Source organism: Leptodactylus fuscus, chromosome 6, assembly GCF_031893055.1.
Source record: "Leptodactylus fuscus isolate aLepFus1 chromosome 6, aLepFus1.hap2, whole genome shotgun sequence".
In the NCBI taxonomy this organism is placed as follows: Eukaryota; Metazoa; Chordata; class Amphibia; order Anura; family Leptodactylidae; genus Leptodactylus; species Leptodactylus fuscus.
In genome coordinates, this window is record NC_134270.1 from 57,684,176 (window position 1) to 57,705,261 (window position 21,086).

At 42.7% G+C, this 21,086-nt stretch overlaps 1 protein-coding gene across 1 annotated transcript; it reads left to right on the forward strand.

The window, feature by feature from the left end:
* Nucleotides 1-10,159: 10,159 nt before the first annotated feature.
* On the forward strand, nucleotides 10,160-20,305 carry ATP12A (ATPase H+/K+ transporting non-gastric alpha2 subunit). The gene is made up of 23 exons (XM_075278544.1): nucleotides 10,160-10,173; nucleotides 10,521-10,682; nucleotides 11,742-11,801; nucleotides 12,376-12,579; nucleotides 13,091-13,204; nucleotides 13,351-13,485; nucleotides 13,743-13,860; nucleotides 13,991-14,259; nucleotides 14,640-14,838; nucleotides 15,017-15,126; nucleotides 15,219-15,353; nucleotides 15,433-15,625; nucleotides 15,719-15,894; nucleotides 16,938-17,074; nucleotides 17,236-17,386; nucleotides 17,788-17,956; nucleotides 18,186-18,340; nucleotides 18,510-18,633; nucleotides 18,714-18,859; nucleotides 18,969-19,102; nucleotides 19,369-19,470; nucleotides 19,624-19,715; nucleotides 20,025-20,305. Exons 1-23 carry the CDS (start codon nucleotides 10,162-10,164, stop codon nucleotides 20,051-20,053), a joined length of 3,126 nt encoding a protein of 1,041 aa, XP_075134645.1. The 5' UTR covers nucleotides 10,160-10,161; the 3' UTR covers nucleotides 20,054-20,305.
* Nucleotides 20,306-21,086: the final 781 nt, after the last annotated feature.

A 21,086-nucleotide genomic window follows, 5' to 3' on the forward strand; every position in this document is an offset into this window, starting at 1 on the left:
CATGGAGGATGAGGAGGAAATGGAGATTGAACTTTCCGGTGGGGCCAGAGGAGTCATGCCAACTAACACTGTGGCAGACATGGCTGAGTTCATGTTGGGGTGCTTTACAACCGACAAGCGTATTGTCAAAATCATGGAGGACAACCAGTACTGGATCTTTGCTATCCTTGACCCCCGGTATAAAAACAACATCTCGTCTTTTATTCCGGTAGAGGGGAGGGCCAATCGCATCAATGCTTGCCACAGGCAATTGGTGCAGAATATGATGGAGATGTTTCCAGCATGTGACGTTGGCGGCAGGGAGGGCAGTTCCTCCAGTAGGCAACCAAGTTCTCACCGGTCCACACAAACGAGGGGCACACTGTCTAAGGTCTGGGACACCTTGATGGCACCCCCTCGCCAAAGTGCCGCCACGGAGGGTCCTAGTGTCACCAGGCGTGAGAAGTATAGGCGCATGTTGCGGGAATACCTTTCCGACCACAGCCCTGTCCTCTCCGACCCCTCTGCGCCCTACACGTATTGGGTGTCGAAGTTGGACCTGTGGCTTGAACTTGCCCTATATGCCTTGGAGGTGCTGTCCTGTCCTGCCGCCAGCGTCCTATCTGAGAGGGTGTTCAGTGCAGCCGGTGGCATCATCACTGACAAGCGCACCCGTCTGTCAGCTGAGAGTGCCGACCGGCTCACTTTGATAAAAATGAACCACCACTGGATAGAGCCTTCATTTTTGTGCCCACCTGTGTAAAGCACCCCAACATGAAACTCCATGTCTGTACTCAACCTCTCCAATTCCTCCGCATCCTCATACTCATCCACCATAAGCGTTGCACAATTCTGCTAATACTAGGCTCCCTCCAACATGATTTCCCCCAACTCTGCTGGTTAGAGGCTCCCTCCACCCTGATTTCCACCAACTCTGCTGGTTAGAGGCTCCCTCCACCCTGCTTTTCCACAACTCTGCTGGTTAGAGGCTCCCTCCACCATGAATTTGCCCAAACTGGGCTGGTTAGAGGCTCCCTCCACCATGAATTGGTCCAAACTGGGGTTTTTAGAGGCTCCCTCCACCATGAATTTGCCAAAACTGGGCTGTTTAGAGGCTCCCTCCACCATGAATTGGTCCAAATTGGGGTTTTTAGAGGCTCCCTCCACCATGAATTGGTCCAAACTGGGGTTTTTAGAGGCTCCCTCCACCATGAATTTGCCCAAACTGGGCTGTTTAGAGGCTCCCTCCACCATGAATTTGCCCAAACTGGGCTGTTTAGAGGCTCCCTCCACCATGAATTTGCCCAAACTGGGCTGGTTAGAGGCTCCCTCCACCATGAATTGGTCCAAACTGGGGTTTTTAGAGGCTCCCTCCACCATGAATTGGTCCAAACTTGGCTGTTTAGAGGCTCCCTCCACCATTAATTGGTCCAAACTGGGCTGGTTAGAGGCTCCCTCCACCATGAATTGGTCCAAACTGGGTTTTTTAGAGGCTCCCTCCACCATGAATTGGTCCAAACTGGGGTTTTTAGAGGCTCCCTCCACCATGAATTGGTCCAAACTGGGCTGTTTAGCGGCTCCCTCCACCATTAATTGGTCCAAACTGGGCTGGTTAGAGGCTCCCTCCACCATGAATTTGCCCAAACTGGGCTGTTTAGAGGCTCCCTCCACCATGAATTTGCCCAAACTGGGCTGGTTAGAGGCTCCCTCCACCATGAATTGGTCCAAACTGGGGTTTTTAGAGGCTCCCTCCACCATGAATTGGTCCAAACTTGGCTGTTTAGAGGCTCCCTCCACCATTAATTGGTCCAAACTAGGCTGGTTAGAGGCTCCCTCCACCATGAATTGGTCCAAACTGGGTTTTTTAGAGGCTCCCTCCACCATGAATTTGCCCAAACTGGGCTGTTTAGAGGCTCCCTCCACCATGAATTGGTCCAAACTGGGCTGGTTAGAGGCTCCCTCCACCATGAATTTCCCAAAACTTGGCTGTTTAGAGGCTCCCTCCACCATTAATTGGTCCAAACTGGGCTGGTTAGAGGCTCCCTCCACCATGAATTTGCCCAAACTGGGCTGTTTAGAGGCTCCCTCCACCATGAATTGGTCCAAACTGGGTTTTTTAGAGGCTCCCTCCACCATGAATTGGTCCAAACTGGGCTGTTTAGAGGCTCCCTCCACCATGAATTTGCCCAAACTGGGCTGGTTAGAGGCTCCCTCCACCATTAATTGGTCCAAACTGGGCTGGTTAGAGGCTCCCTCCACCATGAATTTGCCCAAACTGGGCTGTTTAGAGGCTCCCTCCACCATGAATTGGTCCAAACTGGGTTTTTTAGAGGCTCCCTCCACCATGAATTGGTCCAAACTGGGCTGTTTAGAGGCTCCCTCCACCATGAATTTGCCCAAACTGGGCTGGTTAGAGGCTCCCTCCACCATTAATTGGTCCAAACTGGGCTGGTTAGAGGCTCCCTCCACCATGAATTTGCCCAAACTGGGCTGTTTAGAGGCTCCCTCCACCATGAATTTGCCCAAACTGGGCTGGTTAGAGGCTCCCTCCACCATGAATTGGTCCAAACTGGGTTTTTTAGAGGCTCCCTCCACCATGAATTTGCCCAAACTGGGCTGGTTAGAGGCTCCCTCCACCATGAATTGGTCCAAACTGGGTTTTTTAGAGGCTCCCTCCACCATGAATTTGCCCAAACTGGGCTGGTTAGAGGCTCCCTCCACCATGAATTGGTCCAAACTGGGTTTTTTAGAGGCTCCCTCCACCATGAATTTGCCCACACTGGGCTGGTTAGAGGCTCCCTCCACCATGAATTGGTCCAAACTGGGGTTTTTAGAGGCTCCCTCCACCATGAATTTGCCCAAACTGGGGTGTTTAGAGGCTCCCTCCACCATGAATTTGCCCAAACTCTGCTGGTTAGAGGCTCAATCCACCCTGATTTTCAAAACAAATGTTGGTGCCAACCTCAACTTACTACAAGGGCCAAATTCACTGCTGGTGACAAGCTCTCCTCACTGCAAGTGCCAAATACACATGTTTCAAGGTGTTTTCCTACTGTCAGAGAGGTGGTATTGAGTGTGTAAAGTGTGTAGTTGTTAGGCTGTGATGTTGGGGTAATAGAGGGTCTTTGGTGTGTTAGATGCCCCCAGACATGCTTCCCCTGCTGTCCCAGTGTCATTCCAGAGGTGTTGGCATCATTTCCTGGGGTGTCATAGTGGACTTGGTGACCCTCCAGACACGGATTTGGGTTTCCCCCTTAACGAGTATCTGTTCCCCATAGACTATAATGGGGTTCGAAACCCGTTCGAACACACGAACATTGAGCGGCTGTTCGAATCGAATTTCGAACCTCGAACATTTTAGTGTTCGCTCATCTCTAGTAATTATCATTTGCATTCTGTACGTAGATGGAATCTCAAGTACAAAGTGAGTAACATAAATCATTCGTATATTATACTATACATTGCTCATCCTGTGTTGGTGCTGAGTCCAGAGCTACATTCAGTATTCTGTTAAAGTAGTCACTGTGTATACACATTATATTACCATATTTACTCGAGTATAAGCCAATCTGAATATACGCCGAGGCCCCTAATTTTACCACAAAAAACTGGGAAAACTTATTGACTCGAGTATAAGTCGAGGGGGGGGGGGGAGTTGAGGAATGCAGCAGCTACTAGAAAATTTCAAAAATTAAAATGGCCGTAATTTTTGGGTGCAGTAGATGCTGGCGAAGGGGAGGGGGTGTTTTGGTTGTCTGTCTGCCCCTTCCCTGAGCTTGATGACTGGGGTTTTTCCCCACACTTGGAACTCAGCCTGGCTGCATATAGGGTATCTGCAGTGCTCCTATTAACCCCTTCCCGACTGAATAGGAGCACTGCAGATCCCCTATATTCAGTAGACTGGGCACTTTCAGACACAGGGATACCTAATGTGTATCACAGTAGTTTTCTACTTTGAGGGCGGGTTCACACCTGCGCCCGATCTCCGTTATACAGGTTTCCGTTTCCTGCCTGAGAAACTGGGCAGGAGACGGAAACTGGCAGGCAGTTTTCAAACCGTTTCGACGCGGAGTGCAGAAGCGCTCACCAGCGGACAGTGAATGTCGGTTTCCATCTTCTGTCGACAGAAAACGGAAACCTGTATAACGGATCGGGTGCTGTTGTGAACCTGCCCTTATATGTATTCTGGGGAAAGGAGTGATTTAGAACTTTTATTTATTTTATTTTTTTATTATATTTTTTTAATGCTTTTTTTTTTTTCACTATTTATTAGCCCCCCTAGGGGACTTGAACCTGCAATCATTTGATTGCAACTCCCATAGACGGCAATAAAAGTGTATTGCCGTTTATGGGAGATTCTATACATTAATATTGCGGCTGGTCATAGGCCTGGGAGCCTTCATTAGGCCTGCAACCTTAAAGGTATGGGGCTGGTGGGGACCGGCCCCAAGGCTAATTTTAAACTTTTTTGGGGAGGAGGACATCTCCGGAGAGCATCTCCGCTGTAACTCTTACAGCGGAGATGCCGGTTGCTATGGTGACCGCTCTGCAGCAGAGTGGCGCTATTATAGTTACAGACCCGGCCTACAGACACCAGGACGGATGCCGGGGCCCGCAGCATCGCCATGCTCCTGCTGCTGCAGGAAACCAGCAGCGGCAGGAGCTTGGCGATGCTGTTCGTTTCATACTGCAGAAGTACTCAGCAGGCCAGGAACAGTCCCTTGCAGGCCAGGAGCACAGATACACGCTAGGTGCGGGCCTGAGCATAGGTGGTGGTGGTGGGGGGGGTCTGGAGAGCAAGGGAGCGGAGGCTGCGTTCCGGCCTGCTAGCAGAAGTACCATAATGACTCGAGTATAAGCCGAGGCGGACTTTTTCAGCACAAAAACTGTGCTGAAAAACTTGGCTTATATTTGAGTATAAACGGTGCTTCTTTTCTACTATTCCTGTGCTGCACACGTGGACAAAGTTGTTGGTATCCCTTGTTTAATGAAAGAAAAACCCATAATGGTCACAGAAATAACTTGAATCTGACAAAAGTTATAATAACCAAACTACATGTTCACAAGCCAGAAAGCCTCTGGGAGAATGTTCTATGGACAGATGAAATAAAATTGAACCTTTTGGCAAGGCACATCAGCTCTATGTTCACAGACGGAAAAATGAAGCATATCATGAGAAGAACACTGTCCCTACTGTGAAACATGGAGGAGGTTCTGTTATGTTCTGGAGCTGCATTTGGCACAGGGTGTCTTGAATCTGTGCAGGGTACAATGAAATCTGAAGACTATTAAGGGATTCTAGACAGAAATGTGCTGCCCAGTGTCAGAAAGCTTGGTCTCAGTTGCAGGTCATGGGTATTGCAACAGGATAATCACCCAAAACACACAGCTAAAAACACCCAAGAATGGCTAAGAGGAAAACATTGGTCTATTCTGAAGTGGCCTTCTATGAGCCTTGACCTAAATCCTATTGAGCATCTTTGGAAAGAGCTGAAACATGGAGTCTGGAAACAGTGCCCTTCAAACTCGAGACAACTGGAGCAGTTTGCTCATGAGGAGTGGGCCAAATACCTGCTGAGAAGTGCAGAAGTCTCATTGAAATTTACAGGAATCATTGGATTGCAGTGATTGCCTGAAAATATTAGATTAAGGGAACCATCATTTCTGTCCAGACCTGTTTCATGAGTTTTAGTTTTTTGTTTTTTTTTTAATTCTGTTGAAGTGAAGAGCAATGTTTGACTTTCATTTGTTCATTTTCATAGAATTTTTATTTATTATTACTTTTATCAGATTCAAGTTATTTCAGTGACCATTGTGGGTTTTTCTTTCATTAAACGAGGGGGACCCACAATTTTATCCACATGTGTATATCCTGCATTACACTGCATAGATGTACTCAATATTCAACTACTACAGTCTTTGGTGAAAAAATTATGAAGAGGTGACGCACTACGTACCTGGATGTATTTCTAGCTGTACTCAGTTCTGGGGTCACAGGTGATGTCACTAATAAGTAAGTGGCACAATGATTAATTCCAGGCTATTTCTTATTACTAAGGAGGTGATACACTATGCACCTGGATGTAGATAGAAGTAAACCCAGTTCTGGGGTCACAGGTAATGTCCCTAATAAGTGACACCCTGATTAATTCCAGGCTATCTCTCATTACTGAGGAGGTGACTCACTATGTACCTGGAATTATTTATAACTTCAGTCAGTTCTGGGGTCACAGAGATTGCAACTAATAACTAAGTGACAAACTGATTAATTTCAGGCTATTTCTCTTTGCTAAAGGCATAACTCCCAACCGTACAGGATTCAGTGGGACAGTCCAATATTCTGGGTCCTGTCCCTTTCTCCTGGTCATCAGGAAGGATGTCTGGAGGACACAGATGAGTTGAATACAGTGGTGGTGCAGGAGCTGTCCACTCCCTGCTTCACCACTCTCTCGTGTGTTCTGGCCCCAAGAGCTGTAGTTGCAAAGTGAAGACTCCTGGAGAAGAGACCTCTACAGTCCAGCAGGGTAGCAAGGAAAGGTAAGTATCAGTAGAGTGAGGACATTAAACTGGGGGTGGGTGGGCAGATGAAGAGGGACATTAAACTAGGGGTGGACAGATAAAAAGGGACATTAAACTGGGGAGGCAGATGGAGGGGGACATTAAACTGAAGGGGGACATTAAACTGGGGGCGCTGGATGGTGGCATTAAACGGGGGGCAACTGGAGGAATTCATTAAAGTGGGGACAGTTGGATGGGGACATTAAATTGGTGCAGCTAGAGGGGTACTAATTTGCCTCTTCACCTCATGCTGACCAGGCTGTATGTTAAGATGTCTGAACAGCAAGCTGCACCTTTCCTAATAGCAGCATTAGCTCAACCTCTCTTTCCAGTGAGGAACAGACCCTTGAGTAGCGTGCCCTTCCTGCTATGCATGATCGGGACAACCCCTGATGTTAGTGGTTTGCAACTTGGGACAGCAACACACAACGACTCCCATGGTACAACTCCTAGGCGCAATTCTATTCGGCTTATTAAGCACTATTGTTGCGATCCAGCCTCCAGAAGCCTCGAGATGACCTAAACCAACCAAAGTGACACACAGTAAACAGTACATTTCACAGTGCAATCCATGTACAACCAAAATACAATATGTAACAGAGCCCGAATAACAAGGGCTAGAATTGATCAAGCTTTGTCACATTGTACCAAAGCTGTATCTCTGTCAAACCGCACGTGTAATGTGAATAGTCACTGAATACTTCATGAATACTTCCCTTGCTTACCTATGCAACTATTCAAGTGAACCAAGAGAGAGAACAGTCAACCAATTAAGTCTGCAGCACTTTACATCATAAAACCATGATTGTACAGTAGTCCAATGTATATACACAAGGTAAATGTATAAGGTACCAGAAGGAATAAGATTCTCACTGTAAGTGTTACAAGACAGTGATTGGTTAGTAAGTGACCCCTCACTGCCTTCTAATGTTAGCTTCTTAGGAGGCTGCTGGTAGTGAGAGGTATGCCGTGAGACTGGCTCGTCCTGCTTGTCTGGTCCAGGCTGCTCGGTATTGTTCTGGAACATAGTGGAAAATGATTAGGAACAATGTAATTAAACTCCTTGTATTCCTGCTAGAACCAGAGCCCGAAACACTGCTTGTCCTTAGCTGTATCTCCAATGTCCTCATAGCAGGGAACAATTGGGATAAGATGCTGGTATTTTAGACAGGTTTATCTTTGCTTTTTTTAGGTAATTCCCTAATACCTATCATCCAATATATTGTTATTTACTGAAAATTTCCTCTGTGCAGGGGGAGATTTCAGAACAAACATCAGGGATATTTTCTGGAAGCCCCAGATATAGGCTAACTCTATGAGAGAGATTAAGTGGGCACCACCTTAAAAAATATTCATGGCGGTCATCTCATGTATGCTAAACCAAGTGAACAATAATAAAAGAAGAAACATGCATACATATAATGGAGACATTCTACCCAGATGAAATTCAGATTAGGAGAATCATATTTTATTGGCAAATACTAGTTAAAACCAATTAAAAGCACAATCGATGAATCCATCTTGGGTCTTAAGAATAAAGTGAAAAAAAAAACCAACTACTCCATGAGTCAATCACAAAATACTATATGCTTCAATATGAAATGGCAACACAATATTAGGATAATCAAAGTACCAATGAAATTGCAGAGATTTTCCATTGGGGAACTAAGAGTTAGCAGCCTATATACTTCCATAAATTTGTATATATGTGCAAAAGAGCAAGTACAAAAATATATGCAAAAATCATATGGCAAATATGCCATTTTTGCACATATTTTTGCACACGTTCTTTAGTATATATATACAAATTTAGGGAAGTATATAGGCTGCTAACTCTTAGTTTCCCAATGGGATAACTTTGCGATTGTATTGCTACTTTATTATCCTAGATATAGAACTACAGTTTGCTTCTTGTATTTCTTGAAATCCCTTGTCTGGTAGAGGATCTTGCCGTGTCCATACTACTGGGAATACAGTGCCCCCTACCTGTGGCCTGGAGTTATACACATGTAAAATTTCAACATAGTATTCCCTCTCACCCAGTCTCTGATGTAGAGCTTACGATTTACATAAGACAACAAGATTTCAGTGTAGACATGATGTTACAATATTACTGGATGACATCCATTGTCTAACTGTCCCATCATTTTTGGCATTAGGGAGTTCGGAAACATAAAAAAGGAAATTATTCTATAATTAATATACAAAAAGAGTGAGGTGGCACTACTTAATGCAGGCTTGAAGCTTGAAAAAGTGCTAAAACAGCACAAAACGGCTGTCGCTCCCTCTTCTCAGGCGTGCCTCCTCCCATGTATACTTTTAATGGATTTTTGAAAATAAAGTTGTAAAGTTTTATTGTATCCTCTTGATGGTGAGTGCCCAGTTTTTTTCTTCTTCTTTATATATTCTATAATTAAACCTGCGTCTTTGAGAACCTGTAGTTTTAGTTTAGTAATGATTTAATAATAATGTAGTATTTAATGAGATGAACTATAAACATTGTAATAGTATAAGACACTGACATTGGTTGAATTGAGCGTACAATAAGAAGGCTTTCCTAGGTATCTGCTGGGCCTTCCTCTTCTTACTTGTAGGTCTCTGGACCAGATGATACTTTGTTCTGATCTTATAATTCTATAAAATGTGTGAATGGTCAATGGTATAATATAAGAGATACCTGTACGCAACACTTGCAGACAATGCCCCATGAACATAACATGTATTGTGCATGGCTGTATGTATGTGCTATTTGTCTATATAGACCAGGAGCACAAGCCAAATACACACAGTAATCCCATTGGTAACAGTGATCATCAACAAGTAAAGCCATTCAGTTGGGCTGAGCCTGGAAACCTTATTATCTGGTCTCTGTTATGGAAAACTGGATTGTAAGCTCTTCTGCCTAATACATCACAGAAGGTGTGCTTTGTCCTGGCACTTTGGAGTAGGTTACGGTCACATATTTAGTTTATGGTGGCATTCAGTACAGAGTGAATATTTTCTTTTTGAATAAATTCCAGTTTTTCAGTATTATTGGTTCAAGATTGATTAAAAATGTTCAATTTTATTATCTAGGAAAAGTTTTAGCGAAATCTTTGGAGGTAACACTGAGACCTCCAGGACAGTTCCTTATTCTGAATTATTGTTCAGCTGTGTAGAGTATACAGATGCCCAGGGTGTACAGTATATGTATAGGAGATCCCCCTTACATTAGACATAGAGGTGACCTGTAGACTAAAGCAGATCTCACAGAGACCTTTTCATGTAGTGATTTTCCACCTGGCCAGGTGAAGATACAGGGCTGGGTTACAGAAGATATGTGTCTGGAAGGAGGAGTCGCCAGCAGCAGCTCAGACATATAAATAGGAGCAGCCTCTTAATGCTCAGGCACAGGGCTCTGGAAAGCTTTCCTGTCCTGCCAAAAGATGTCAAAGTGTGGAGAAGACTGCAGCTAACATTGGCTTCTCGTTGGGACAGCCACAACCTCTAAAGCTCTGCATTTTAACTACCTAGTTGGTAACCCTTAGCTGACTTGGTATTAGTACCTGTCTTGGTATCTTTGTAACTTGAGTCCAAAAGTGAACAGCGAGTTTCTGCGTTCCGAGTAAAATAGAACAAGAAACAATGGGAACAGCGGTAAGTAATGACAACCTGAAGCAGATATTCATATTAGAACCAAGGTAGACTCCGATAATGATGGTAAAGATATTATTCCGTTTATATTGGGATAGGTGTAACTGAAATAATGGTCAATGTGATTCCCTTATACTTGTATCTCTATATACAGTACTGGAGGTGCTCGGTTATGTCACTTTATGTTTGATCTCTCAGAATCATTTCTTAAAAAAGTTTGTTTTCATAGAAATTGTTATTACAAGATCATTCACATTAAACTTCTTTCCATCACTTTTCTCTAGAGGTCATGCCAACATCTTGGGTCTAATTTCTTAAGTTCTAAGCCTTATATTTTGCTTGTGTTGTAGATGAAAGATGATGTTTACTGCTTGGAGATTAATGGAACAAAGGACATGGAGCATCCAGAAAAGGCAGCGGAACTAGACCTGGGTCAGGAAGACAAGAAGAAGATGAAAAAACAGAAAAAGAAGGAGAAGAAGGTTGATGACCTGAAGCAAGAACTTGAGCTGGTAAGAAATTCTGCCTGCTGAGCCAACATTCCCTATGGTGTTCTGTACAATATGAAATCTGTACGTTACATAGTTGGTAGGGGGTGATATAGTATAGAGTCTATACTATAGACACTTATATCTGCCTTCTGCTGCTACGTACAATCCAAACAAGAAGAAGACTTTCCACTGCAGAAGCCTTGACCCAGTTTTATGTCTGTAAATATATACTGTACTAATCTAATATCTAGATATATTATAATTTATAATCCATAGGAGTTTCTGTATATCACTGTACAAGGTCAGGCTCTTTCTTCCAAGAAGAGCTCCATGAATTTCCCTAAGGGCTGTGACAGCATCTTCTTTGTATAATAAGGTGCTATGTGAACTGCTTCTCCAGCCTTCTAGATGAGAGATTACCATAGTGTAGTATTTGCCTTGGTCTTCTGAAGCATACCTAGACATGACTGTAGTCAGGTGAGTACCCACGCAATATTGAGTGGGTCTCAAGATGTTTGGCCTATGTACCTTGTAGGGTGTGAAAAATTTAAAAGAAAGATCAGCTTTGTCCATTGTGTCCCACAAAGTATCAAATATGGGTTTACATCCTAGTATCCCAAATAGACAATGAATTCCGGCCATAGGCTGCTGAAGGACTGTTGGGCTCGGTTCACATGTTACACTAATGTGTTGCTTAGCACATATTTTATTGCAGTTTTCAATGTAGTTTTTCACATGTGAATGAGAATTTTCATCCCACTTGTTTGTCCTGTACGATATACGTTTTTGATGTAGTCGCTGCAGTTCTTGTGACCTAATACGTCATACTGATCTGTGATATTGTGAGCTTAGAACTACTATGAATGCCCAAAGCATGATGTGAGCACGAAACAGTAGACCTGAAGCTTACAATATCATATATAAATCACTATAATGCTGTAAGTTCAGATTGGAGGTGCCGCTGTCTGGCTGCAAAATAAAAGGGCCCTAAGACTTTATATATATTGATTCTGTATATTCCCGACATACCTGCAGATTTTTGTTCAGCGTTCATGGATATTTCTTTGTTTTTACTTGCAGGACGACCATAAACTCAGTGTTGAAGAGTTACAATCAAAGTATGAAACAAGTCTTGCCAAAGTAAGTAATGAAGAACCCAGTGCACTTTGGGTCGTAATCCATTTAACAAGCTTGGCAGTGAATTTGTGACTTTGTCGGTATCGGTCTGTGACAAGTGGCTTCTTCCAGTCTTTGCCCTGCTGGAGACACACGTCTGTTACAGATGACTGCCTACTACAATAACTCTGTTGAGATACGATCAAACAATGTAATCGCCATGACCTGCAGAATACTGCACTGGTTAATCAGTACTTAGAAGTACGGTAGAAATTCTTCATTCAGAAGTAAAGCTTATAGTCAATGGGAAATAGAAAAGGAACAAGAAGTTTCCAGAGATGTTATCACAGCAACTTCCCAGTGTTGTCAGTGTACTGGGCTGATCCTGATCAAACAGCATAAGTACCACTAGTTACACCAACACAAGAATAAGCTGGACCTGTCTGCTCAGTGCCCCTTATCAGATGGGTGATAAGTTTAACTGCTCCTTTAGCCTCAGTTTCCTAACAATTTCCCCTGCAATACCCACATAAAAAAAACTAAGTTCATCTTGCTAAGTATAGTAAACAGAGATTATTTAATTCTTCTTTCCTGACAGGGTCTCACCAGTGCAAAAGCTGCAGAGGTTCTGGCTCGTGATGGTCCCAACGCACTTACACCCCCTAAAGGCACTCCGGAAATAGTTAAGTTCCTGAAGCAGATGGTAGGTGGCTTCTCCATCCTGCTGTGGGTCGGTGCCATACTCTGCTGGATTGCATATGGAATTCAATACTCTCAGGATCATTCTACACCCCGGGACAATGTAAGCAGCACAGTATTTTCATTTTCTTTTATGCTTTAAAAGTATATGCGATCTTTGGTATGGGCACATGCCATATATATCTCTGGTAGGTGTGGGTTCCACCTCTGGAACTCACAGCTACAATCAGGATGAGGGACCTCGGAACCCCATCGTATCTGGTGAGATGGTCCCTGGCCAAATGAGTTTAGTTTTGCAGTGCTCTCCTCATTTACTTCTATGACAGTGAACATAGACACCCATACACAGATAAAAGTGAGTCCTCCCTCTTGATCAGTGAGGGAGCACATGGATGTGACAAAGTATTAACATGTCCTGTAGCATATTCTGCAAAACTGTTCAGTATATGCTTATATTAAGTCACTTTTTATACATAATAAATGCAACGACAGAATGAATGCAGATATGTAGTCCAAATCTCAGATTTGGTAGGGATATACCTGTTATTATATGTATATTCCATGTATACATATACACTTCATACCAGATTCATGACTGATTTCCTCTCCTACAGCTGTACCTGGCTGTTGTTTTGGCAGCGGTCGTCTTCCTCACCGGTTGTTTTGCCTACTTCCAAGAGGCTAAAAGCACGAACATTATGGCAAGCTTTAACCAGATGATCCCACAGGTGAGTGCACATCTATCATGGGGTGTCCTCCATGTTTAATTCTCTGTTTCCTAAGGCTTTGACATGTTACATGTGAAGGGTTTTTGTAAGTTTCCGATGCTAATGTAGATTACAGGAAACAATGACTCTTATTTATGTATCTCCAGCAAGCTGTCGTCACCCGAAATGGAGAAAAGCTAGAGGTCCCGGCGACGGAGCTAGTAGTAGGAGATCTGGTGGATATTAAAGGTGGAGATCGAATACCAGCAGATCTCAGGCTTGTCTATGCTCAAGGCTGCAAGGTAATGGGCCAACTCTTATCTTTGGATTCTATAACCAAAATTATCATGAGTTTCATGACTTGAACAGACTTACGCTCAGGGTATAGTGGGGCCCTATGGTTCTTTGCTATGTACGTGTATCAGGCTGTATATACTAGTTTATCTATTGTCTGTAAACTGCAGCTATCTCATATATTAAGTACTCAAGGGATTAAGAATGAGAGGCTGTTTAATCCAAACTATCATGTGAATATTGAATCAGAATTTCACCTTTTCAGGTGGACAATTCATCTTTAACTGGCGAATCAGAGGCGCAACCTCGATCCACTGAATTCACAAATGAAAATCCCCTTGAGACTAAAAACATTGCCTTCTACTCTACTATCTGCCTGGAAGGTAAGAATGTGACAGATACTTAACCCAGGGCCTAAAGGTGATTGATGAGGACCCGTAAAACTTCTCAGACTGCTCCCAGCTCTGTCATGGACATTTCACTGGCGCTTACACTTTCTCTTTTCTTTTCTAGGTACAGCAAAAGGTATTGTAATAAATACCGGTGACCGGACAATTATTGGTCGGATTGCTTCACTGACCTCAGGAGTTGGCAATGAGAAGACTCCCATTGCAGTTGAGATTGAACACTTTGTCCACATTGTGGCCAGCGTGGCTGTGTCTGTGGGAATCATATTCTTCATCATTGCAATGTGCATGGGTTACTCGGCTCTTAACTCTATCATCTTCCTTATTGGCATCATTGTGGCCAATGTGCCTGAGGGACTCCTCGCCACCGTGACAGTAAGTCTTTGCTTGGATATAAAGCATCAGTTTCTAGAATGTACATGTGTGACCTTTACTATGCTTCAAAATGATCCCCGATGTCATAAAGACACATGCATAAGGGGGTTGCATTAGGCATTAGAAAATCATGCCTGCTTTCTTCCAGCACCACTCTAGTCCATAGGCTGTGTGTAGTATAACAACTCAGCCGCATACACTTGAACCATGAACTAGCGTGGCGTTGTTCTTGGAACAAAGCAGCCATATTTTTCAAACCTCACACAATTCCCACAAGGATTATGATGAATCCACCTTAAGAAGAATGGGAATAATTTAAATCACTGAAGGTATATATTCCAAAGACAAATATTTAACCTACGAAATCTGCTGCATTTTAGGTAACACTCTCTCTAACTGCAAAGCGTATGGCAAAGAAGAGTTGTCTTGTGAAGAACCTGGAGGCCGTGGAAACACTTGGCTCAACCTCCATTATCTGCTCTGACAAAACAGGAACTCTGACACAGAACAGGATGACTGTGGCCCATCTCTGGTTTGATGGTCATACACACTCGGCCGACACAAGTGAAGATCAATTACGTACGTGTTTACATTATACAAGAGCAGTTTTAGTCCTTTATCTCCTTTAGGAACTTTCTGTAGAATGTTTATTTGAGGTTAATATATAGTTTGGGGATAAAATTCTCATTCACTTTATGGTAACACGTTGGCCCTTTATCAGATCATAGTCTTATACAAGAAATATTTCCCTTTCCAGATCACTGTTTTGATCAAACATCTGAAACATGGACGGCCTTGTGCAAGATCGTGTCTTTATGTAACCGTGCCGAGTTCAAGGCTGGACAAGATGACATACCAATCATGAAGGTATCGCTGCTCTACCAGTGCTGTTATACCTGTGTAGAGGGTTAAGTGCCTTTCCTTGGAGATAGATTATTAACCTTCTTTTATCATTACAGAAAGTCGTAGTTGGCGACGCTTCTGAGACAGCCCTTTTAAAATTCTCCGAAGTGATCACTGGGGATGTTATGAGCATCCGGCATAAAAATAGGAAGATCTGTGAAATACCTTTTAATTCCACCAATAAGTTCCAGGTACGAGATGTCCTTCACTGACACCTTGACAAACATACAAGTATTATGAAAGATAACTAAAAGAGGCTTGTGTTAACAGCTATCAATACATGAGACCGATGATCCCGAAGACCAGAGAGTACTCCTTGTCATGAAAGGTGCACCGGAAAGAATACTAGACAGATGCTCCACCATTATGATTGGGGGCCAGGAGTTGCCACTGGATGAGAACATGAAAGAATCCTTCCAGACAGCGTACATGGAGCTTGGAGGACTTGGAGAGAGAGTATTAGGTATATTACATAAAGTTGTATAATAATATGGAATATGTATGCTTTTTGTGTCTTTGCTGTACCGTCACTCACCTTACTGCTTCTGTCTTTTAGGATTCTGCCACCTGTATCTCCCATTAGATAAATATCCTTCAACCTACACATTTGACATAGAATCCATGAATTTTCCAACCTCAAACCTCTGCTTTGTTGGGTTGTTGTCCATGATAGATCCTCCTCGTTCAACAGTGCCTGATGCTGTTGCCAAATGTCGGTCTGCAGGAATTAAGGTAGGATTCACCAGTAGGTATGGTGCATAGTATATAGTACATATGCTATACATGGCATTGTGTTTTTATACAGGAAAGCACGGTTAGACTAGTTTCATGCCACTTAAAAATTACACTGTGGAGCCTGCATAAAAATCGTAGACATGTAATAAAATGAATGTTTTACATGTGTCTTTTAATGATTTTTATGTGGACTGAGCTGAAGTATTCATTCATTCATTCATTCATTCATTGCTTTGCTGTGAAAATCTTCTTAGGCATTTTGGAGATGCAGAATCTTTGTAATCTGGGTGTTGTACCACAGGTTCTGTTTGACTCTGCAAAACTAAAGCCTTACGCTAAGGGCTTACATCAGAGGTTCCCAAACTTTTTTTTCTCGTAGACCACTTTCAAAATTTTACTGGTTTCAAAAAATGTGAAGATTAGATCTAACGTAGACCCCCGTCGAGTCTCCGGTGGACCCCTGGGGTTCCACCTGGACCACTGTTAGGCATGTTTGCCAATTTGGTGGTTGGGGTCCAGCGGTATTACGGTTGACATCATCCTTAGTGCAGACAATGAAGCACAGATGAATGGTAGAAGTAACTACCTCCTATGTGCTACCTATGATGCTACTTATTGACCACCGTTATCTTTGAGAACTTTGCGACTGTACTTTGCTAAAGAGCTAACTTTGCTCAAGCACTTCACTCAAGGATTATGCTTAAGGAACTGCGCCAGAGATTTTGCCTCAACATAGCTGTCTAAGGACACTTGTAAATCTGTATATCTACTGCCTTATAGGGAGTCTGTCACCAGCCCCAGCCCTGAATCAAACAGCATGTTCACTTTTTTAGTTAGGAGACCTATCTATCTATCTATCTATCTATCTATCTATCTATCTATCTATCTATCTATCTATCTATCTATCTATCTATCTATGTGAAATATGCTGGTTTCTGGTGACATACTCCCTTTAAATAGGTGCCATATTGTCTACTGTAATGGAAAGCTATTGATTGAGAGGATGGCCATCTAAATGCTCTATGTCTTATTTCACTCAGGTTATAATGGTTACTGGAGACCACCCAATAACTGCAAAGGCTATAGCTAAAAGCGTCGGTATCATTTCAGCTGGGAGCGAAACCATAGAGGATATTGCCAAACGCCTTAACATTCCTTTGGAGCAGGTTAATAAGCGGTAAGAGCCCTGTCCTGCATTTTTAAATGTTCCCTACAATATACATTGCATGTTCTGTAGATGTGACTATGTCTTATATATGGAAGTCTCCTTGAGTGGTCAGACCACAAGACGGAAGTGTGCTGCTTCCCTCCTCCTTAAATCCTTTTTTTGTGTTATAGAGATGCAAAAGCAGCTGTAGTGAATGGTGCTGAACTGAAGGACATGGAGTCTGAAGAGTTGGATGAAATTCTGGCCAATCATTCAGAGATTGTATTCGCCAGGACCTCTCCTCAACAGAAGCTGATCATCGTGGAAGGCTGTCAGAGACAGGTAGGGATTGCTATGAATAAATGAATAAGATTCCTGTATCTATGACTAAAGGCTTATTCACAAATCCATGTTCACATAATCCTATTGTGAACACGGGCATTTGAAGACATTAGTTTTTCTCATGGACAGTTCGTGTATGAAAAATTGGAGACGTTTTCTATTTTGGTCCATTTTGCAAACTCAAAAAAATCATGGACAGCACATGAATGCCTGCCATGTGCAGTTCACTTTTACAGATCCTAGACATTGTAAAGTATAACAATTTTATTGAGGAAAAAATGGTTGATCAGTTTATCACCAAAGGGTTAAAGTGTAAAAACTATGGCCAAAAATGTCTAAAAAGTAAAAGAATACTGTTGTGTCATGGACACAAAGACTTAATGTTGAATTCTGTGTTGTAGAACGCTGTGGTTGCCGTGACTGGTGACGGTGTTAATGACTCTCCAGCTCTGAAGAAAGCAGATATTGGAATTGCCATGGGTATTGCTGGTTCAGATGCCGCCAAGAATGCCGCAGATATGATCTTGTTAGACGATAACTTTGCATCCATTGTCACCGGAGTAGAAGAAGGTAAACACGTTTAACTATATGTTGGCTGTATCTGCAGATCCTGGACAACCCCTTTAAATTTTTATATTTACCTGACAGCGAACTCATAAAATCTTGCAAAGTCCTATCAAAATCACCCCATAGCTAAGATTTGGGAGAAGTGGAATGTGTGGTCATGGGGCCTTTACTACTGCTGCACCAATAAATGATAGGTTATTCTGCAGTTCTCACCACTGATTCTGTTTCACAGGTCGCTTAATCTTTGACAATATTAAGAAGTCCATTGGCTACACCCTGACCAAGAACATTGCTGAGCTATGCCCATTCCTGATATACATCATTGCCGACGTCCCACTGCCTATTGGTACCATCACCATCTTGTTCATTGACTTGGGCACAGACATTGTGAGTAAAAGTATGCTTTAATTGTTGAGAATGAAGGACATAGATAAGGATACTTGCAGTTACTCCAGTGCACATGTAGATGTAATAGTATAGGTCAGCTATACAAGCTCTACTTCATCTTGTCCTCAAAAATCCAGAAAAGTTCTAAGTGCAATGAATTTTCTTACAGATCCCTTCGGTTTCATTTGCCTATGAAAAGGCAGAGAGAGACATTATGAACAAGAAGCCTCGTAGGAAGAATGTGGACAGACTGGTAAACCAACAGCTGGCGCTCTATGCCTATATTCAGATTGGTGAGTTAATCATATGGGTAGAGATGGTATATAAGAAAGTAGCTATAAGAAATGGTGTGTAATACTCTCTTTGTACACAGGGATCATTCAGTCTGTTGGAGCTTTTCTGAATTACTTCACCGTTCTGGCAGAACAGGGATTTTTGCCTTATACAGTGCTGGGCCTTCGCGTTCCTTGGGAAAATGTGAACAATCAGGATCTGGAGGACAGCTATGGGCAGGAATGGGTAAGTTCTTATACCAGCTAGTGCCATTATTTTCACAATTCTTTAAAAGTACAATGCTCATCACTGCCATAGTATTTGCTTGTCCCTGATCACGTCTGTCTTATTGTAGACATTCGGACAAAGGCAGTACCTGGAGTGGACAGTGTACACGGCTTTTTTCATCAGTATTGTCGTGGAACAGCTGGCGGATCTTATTATCCGGAAGACCAGGAGAAACTCTGTTTTTCAACAAGGATTATTTGGGTAACTTGATATATTATTCCGTCATATAGCTGTGCATACATACCTGGAATTCTCCTACATACATTCCACTTTTCCAAGAATCGCAGTTCGTTTCACAACTAAAGCAAATACACATAGCTAAGAACCACGTAGTGACGTCTATTGCATTAAGTAGCGGAATGTGCAGAACGTCCGAGCACCCATGAAGAATCAGGATCGTCACCTAAGAAGGAGCTGCAGACTATTACTCTTTTTTTAGTAACGCCTGTCTCTCTGTATTTTTGCAGTAACAAAGTTCTTCTGATGGGTTTGGCATCACAAATCATCATCGGAGCATTTCTCTCTTATTGCCCTGGGATGCCAGAAGCTTTGAAATTTTGCCCATTAAGGTGAGTCTTGTGAACAAGACCGCTTTGTTTTTTGACTCTATCACGAACAATATGGTGTAATATATATATATATGAGAAATTCTTTGTTGAATGTAAACGCTTTTCTAATATACCACTGTGTTCTAATGTCCTCTACTTATCTCTTCTGTTCAGGGCTCAGTACTGGTTTGTGGCTGTGCCATATGCAGTTCTGATCCTCATATATGATGAAATTCGTAAACTGATCATCAGACACCATCCTGGCAGTAAGTATAAGCACATACATAATAAGTAACATATATACACACACCAAGAAGCTATAACTGTAACTGCTTGTGTATTATAGTATTACCAGCATGCTTATAAATTGTCCTATTAACCTATGATCACTCTGTCTAAAGGACACTGTGACATGATATAGCTGAGAACCAACAATTGCCTATAATGTTAATGCCTAGTCCTATCTCCACTCAGGTTCAGTCAGTCTACTAATACATTACAGTTAAAAAGAGCATGGTACTGCTTAGGATCTGTCCACTTCAGAGTTGCATTAACCTGTCTTCTCTCATTTCCAGGCTGGTGGGACAAGAACATGTATTACTGAGGTGGCTGGACCGTTTCGGACCTTCACTGGCGGTGTGGTTTACCTTCACTGCTATTATACCTATCCTGTTTGTTGAACAAATAAGGAAGATAAGCTTATATATTGTAAATGTTATGTATAAAGTTATATAAGAAAAGCTGTTGTAATAAAGTGTTGTGTAAATGGAAGTGTATTGCTCTGTTAGGCCCTATTCACATCTGCGTTTGAGTTGCAAGCAGCAGTTTTCTCTCTGCATGTTTCGTGTGAAAACCACATGGACCCCATTATGATCTATGGGGTCTGTGGGTTTCCTGAAGGTAACCGCTTTTTAATGTGTATAGTTTTCTGTTCGGGGGATCCCCAAGCGGACTCTCCGAACGGAAACCCAAACGCAGATGTGAACCGGGCCTGACTCAGAGTACTGCAGATGTACTGTAGATTTTGTTTATAGATGAGACTTTTTATTTGTAGACCAAACAGAGTCAATAAAATCTTTTTCATTAAATTACTTTGTTTTTTTTTGTTTTTTTCTGAATTGACTTTTGTTCTTATTAGGTGAATGACAATTCTTGTTTCTATTACATACAAGGGTTTATAGAGCTGAGGTTAACCTATGAAGTTTATCGCATCGCTCTAAAGATTATACGGTGTAAAACATACAATTGCTTATCCATATCTGCAGAATATGAAGCTTTAAAAGGAACCTGTCAGGTCGATTTGGGACACTAAGGGCTAGTTCACACAGGCAGAGAGGGGGCGGATTATGGTGCTGAATCCACGTCATAATCCGCCCCCTCGCAATGGAGGTCTATGTAGACCGCCAGGGTACTTTTTGTTTCGTGAGCGGCAACAATCGACATGCCCTTTCTTGAGGCGGACTCCATGGCTGATTCAGCCCCGGCGTCTGCCTCGCGGCAGCACGCTCTGGAGTCAGCCTATTCATTTGAGCCTACTCTGGAGGGGGAAGCTGCAACTGTCAGAAGCTGCGACAGTCATGGCAGTTGCATTTTGGCCCGAGAGTGACGCGGCTTCCTGCGTCACTCTCGCTGCCAAA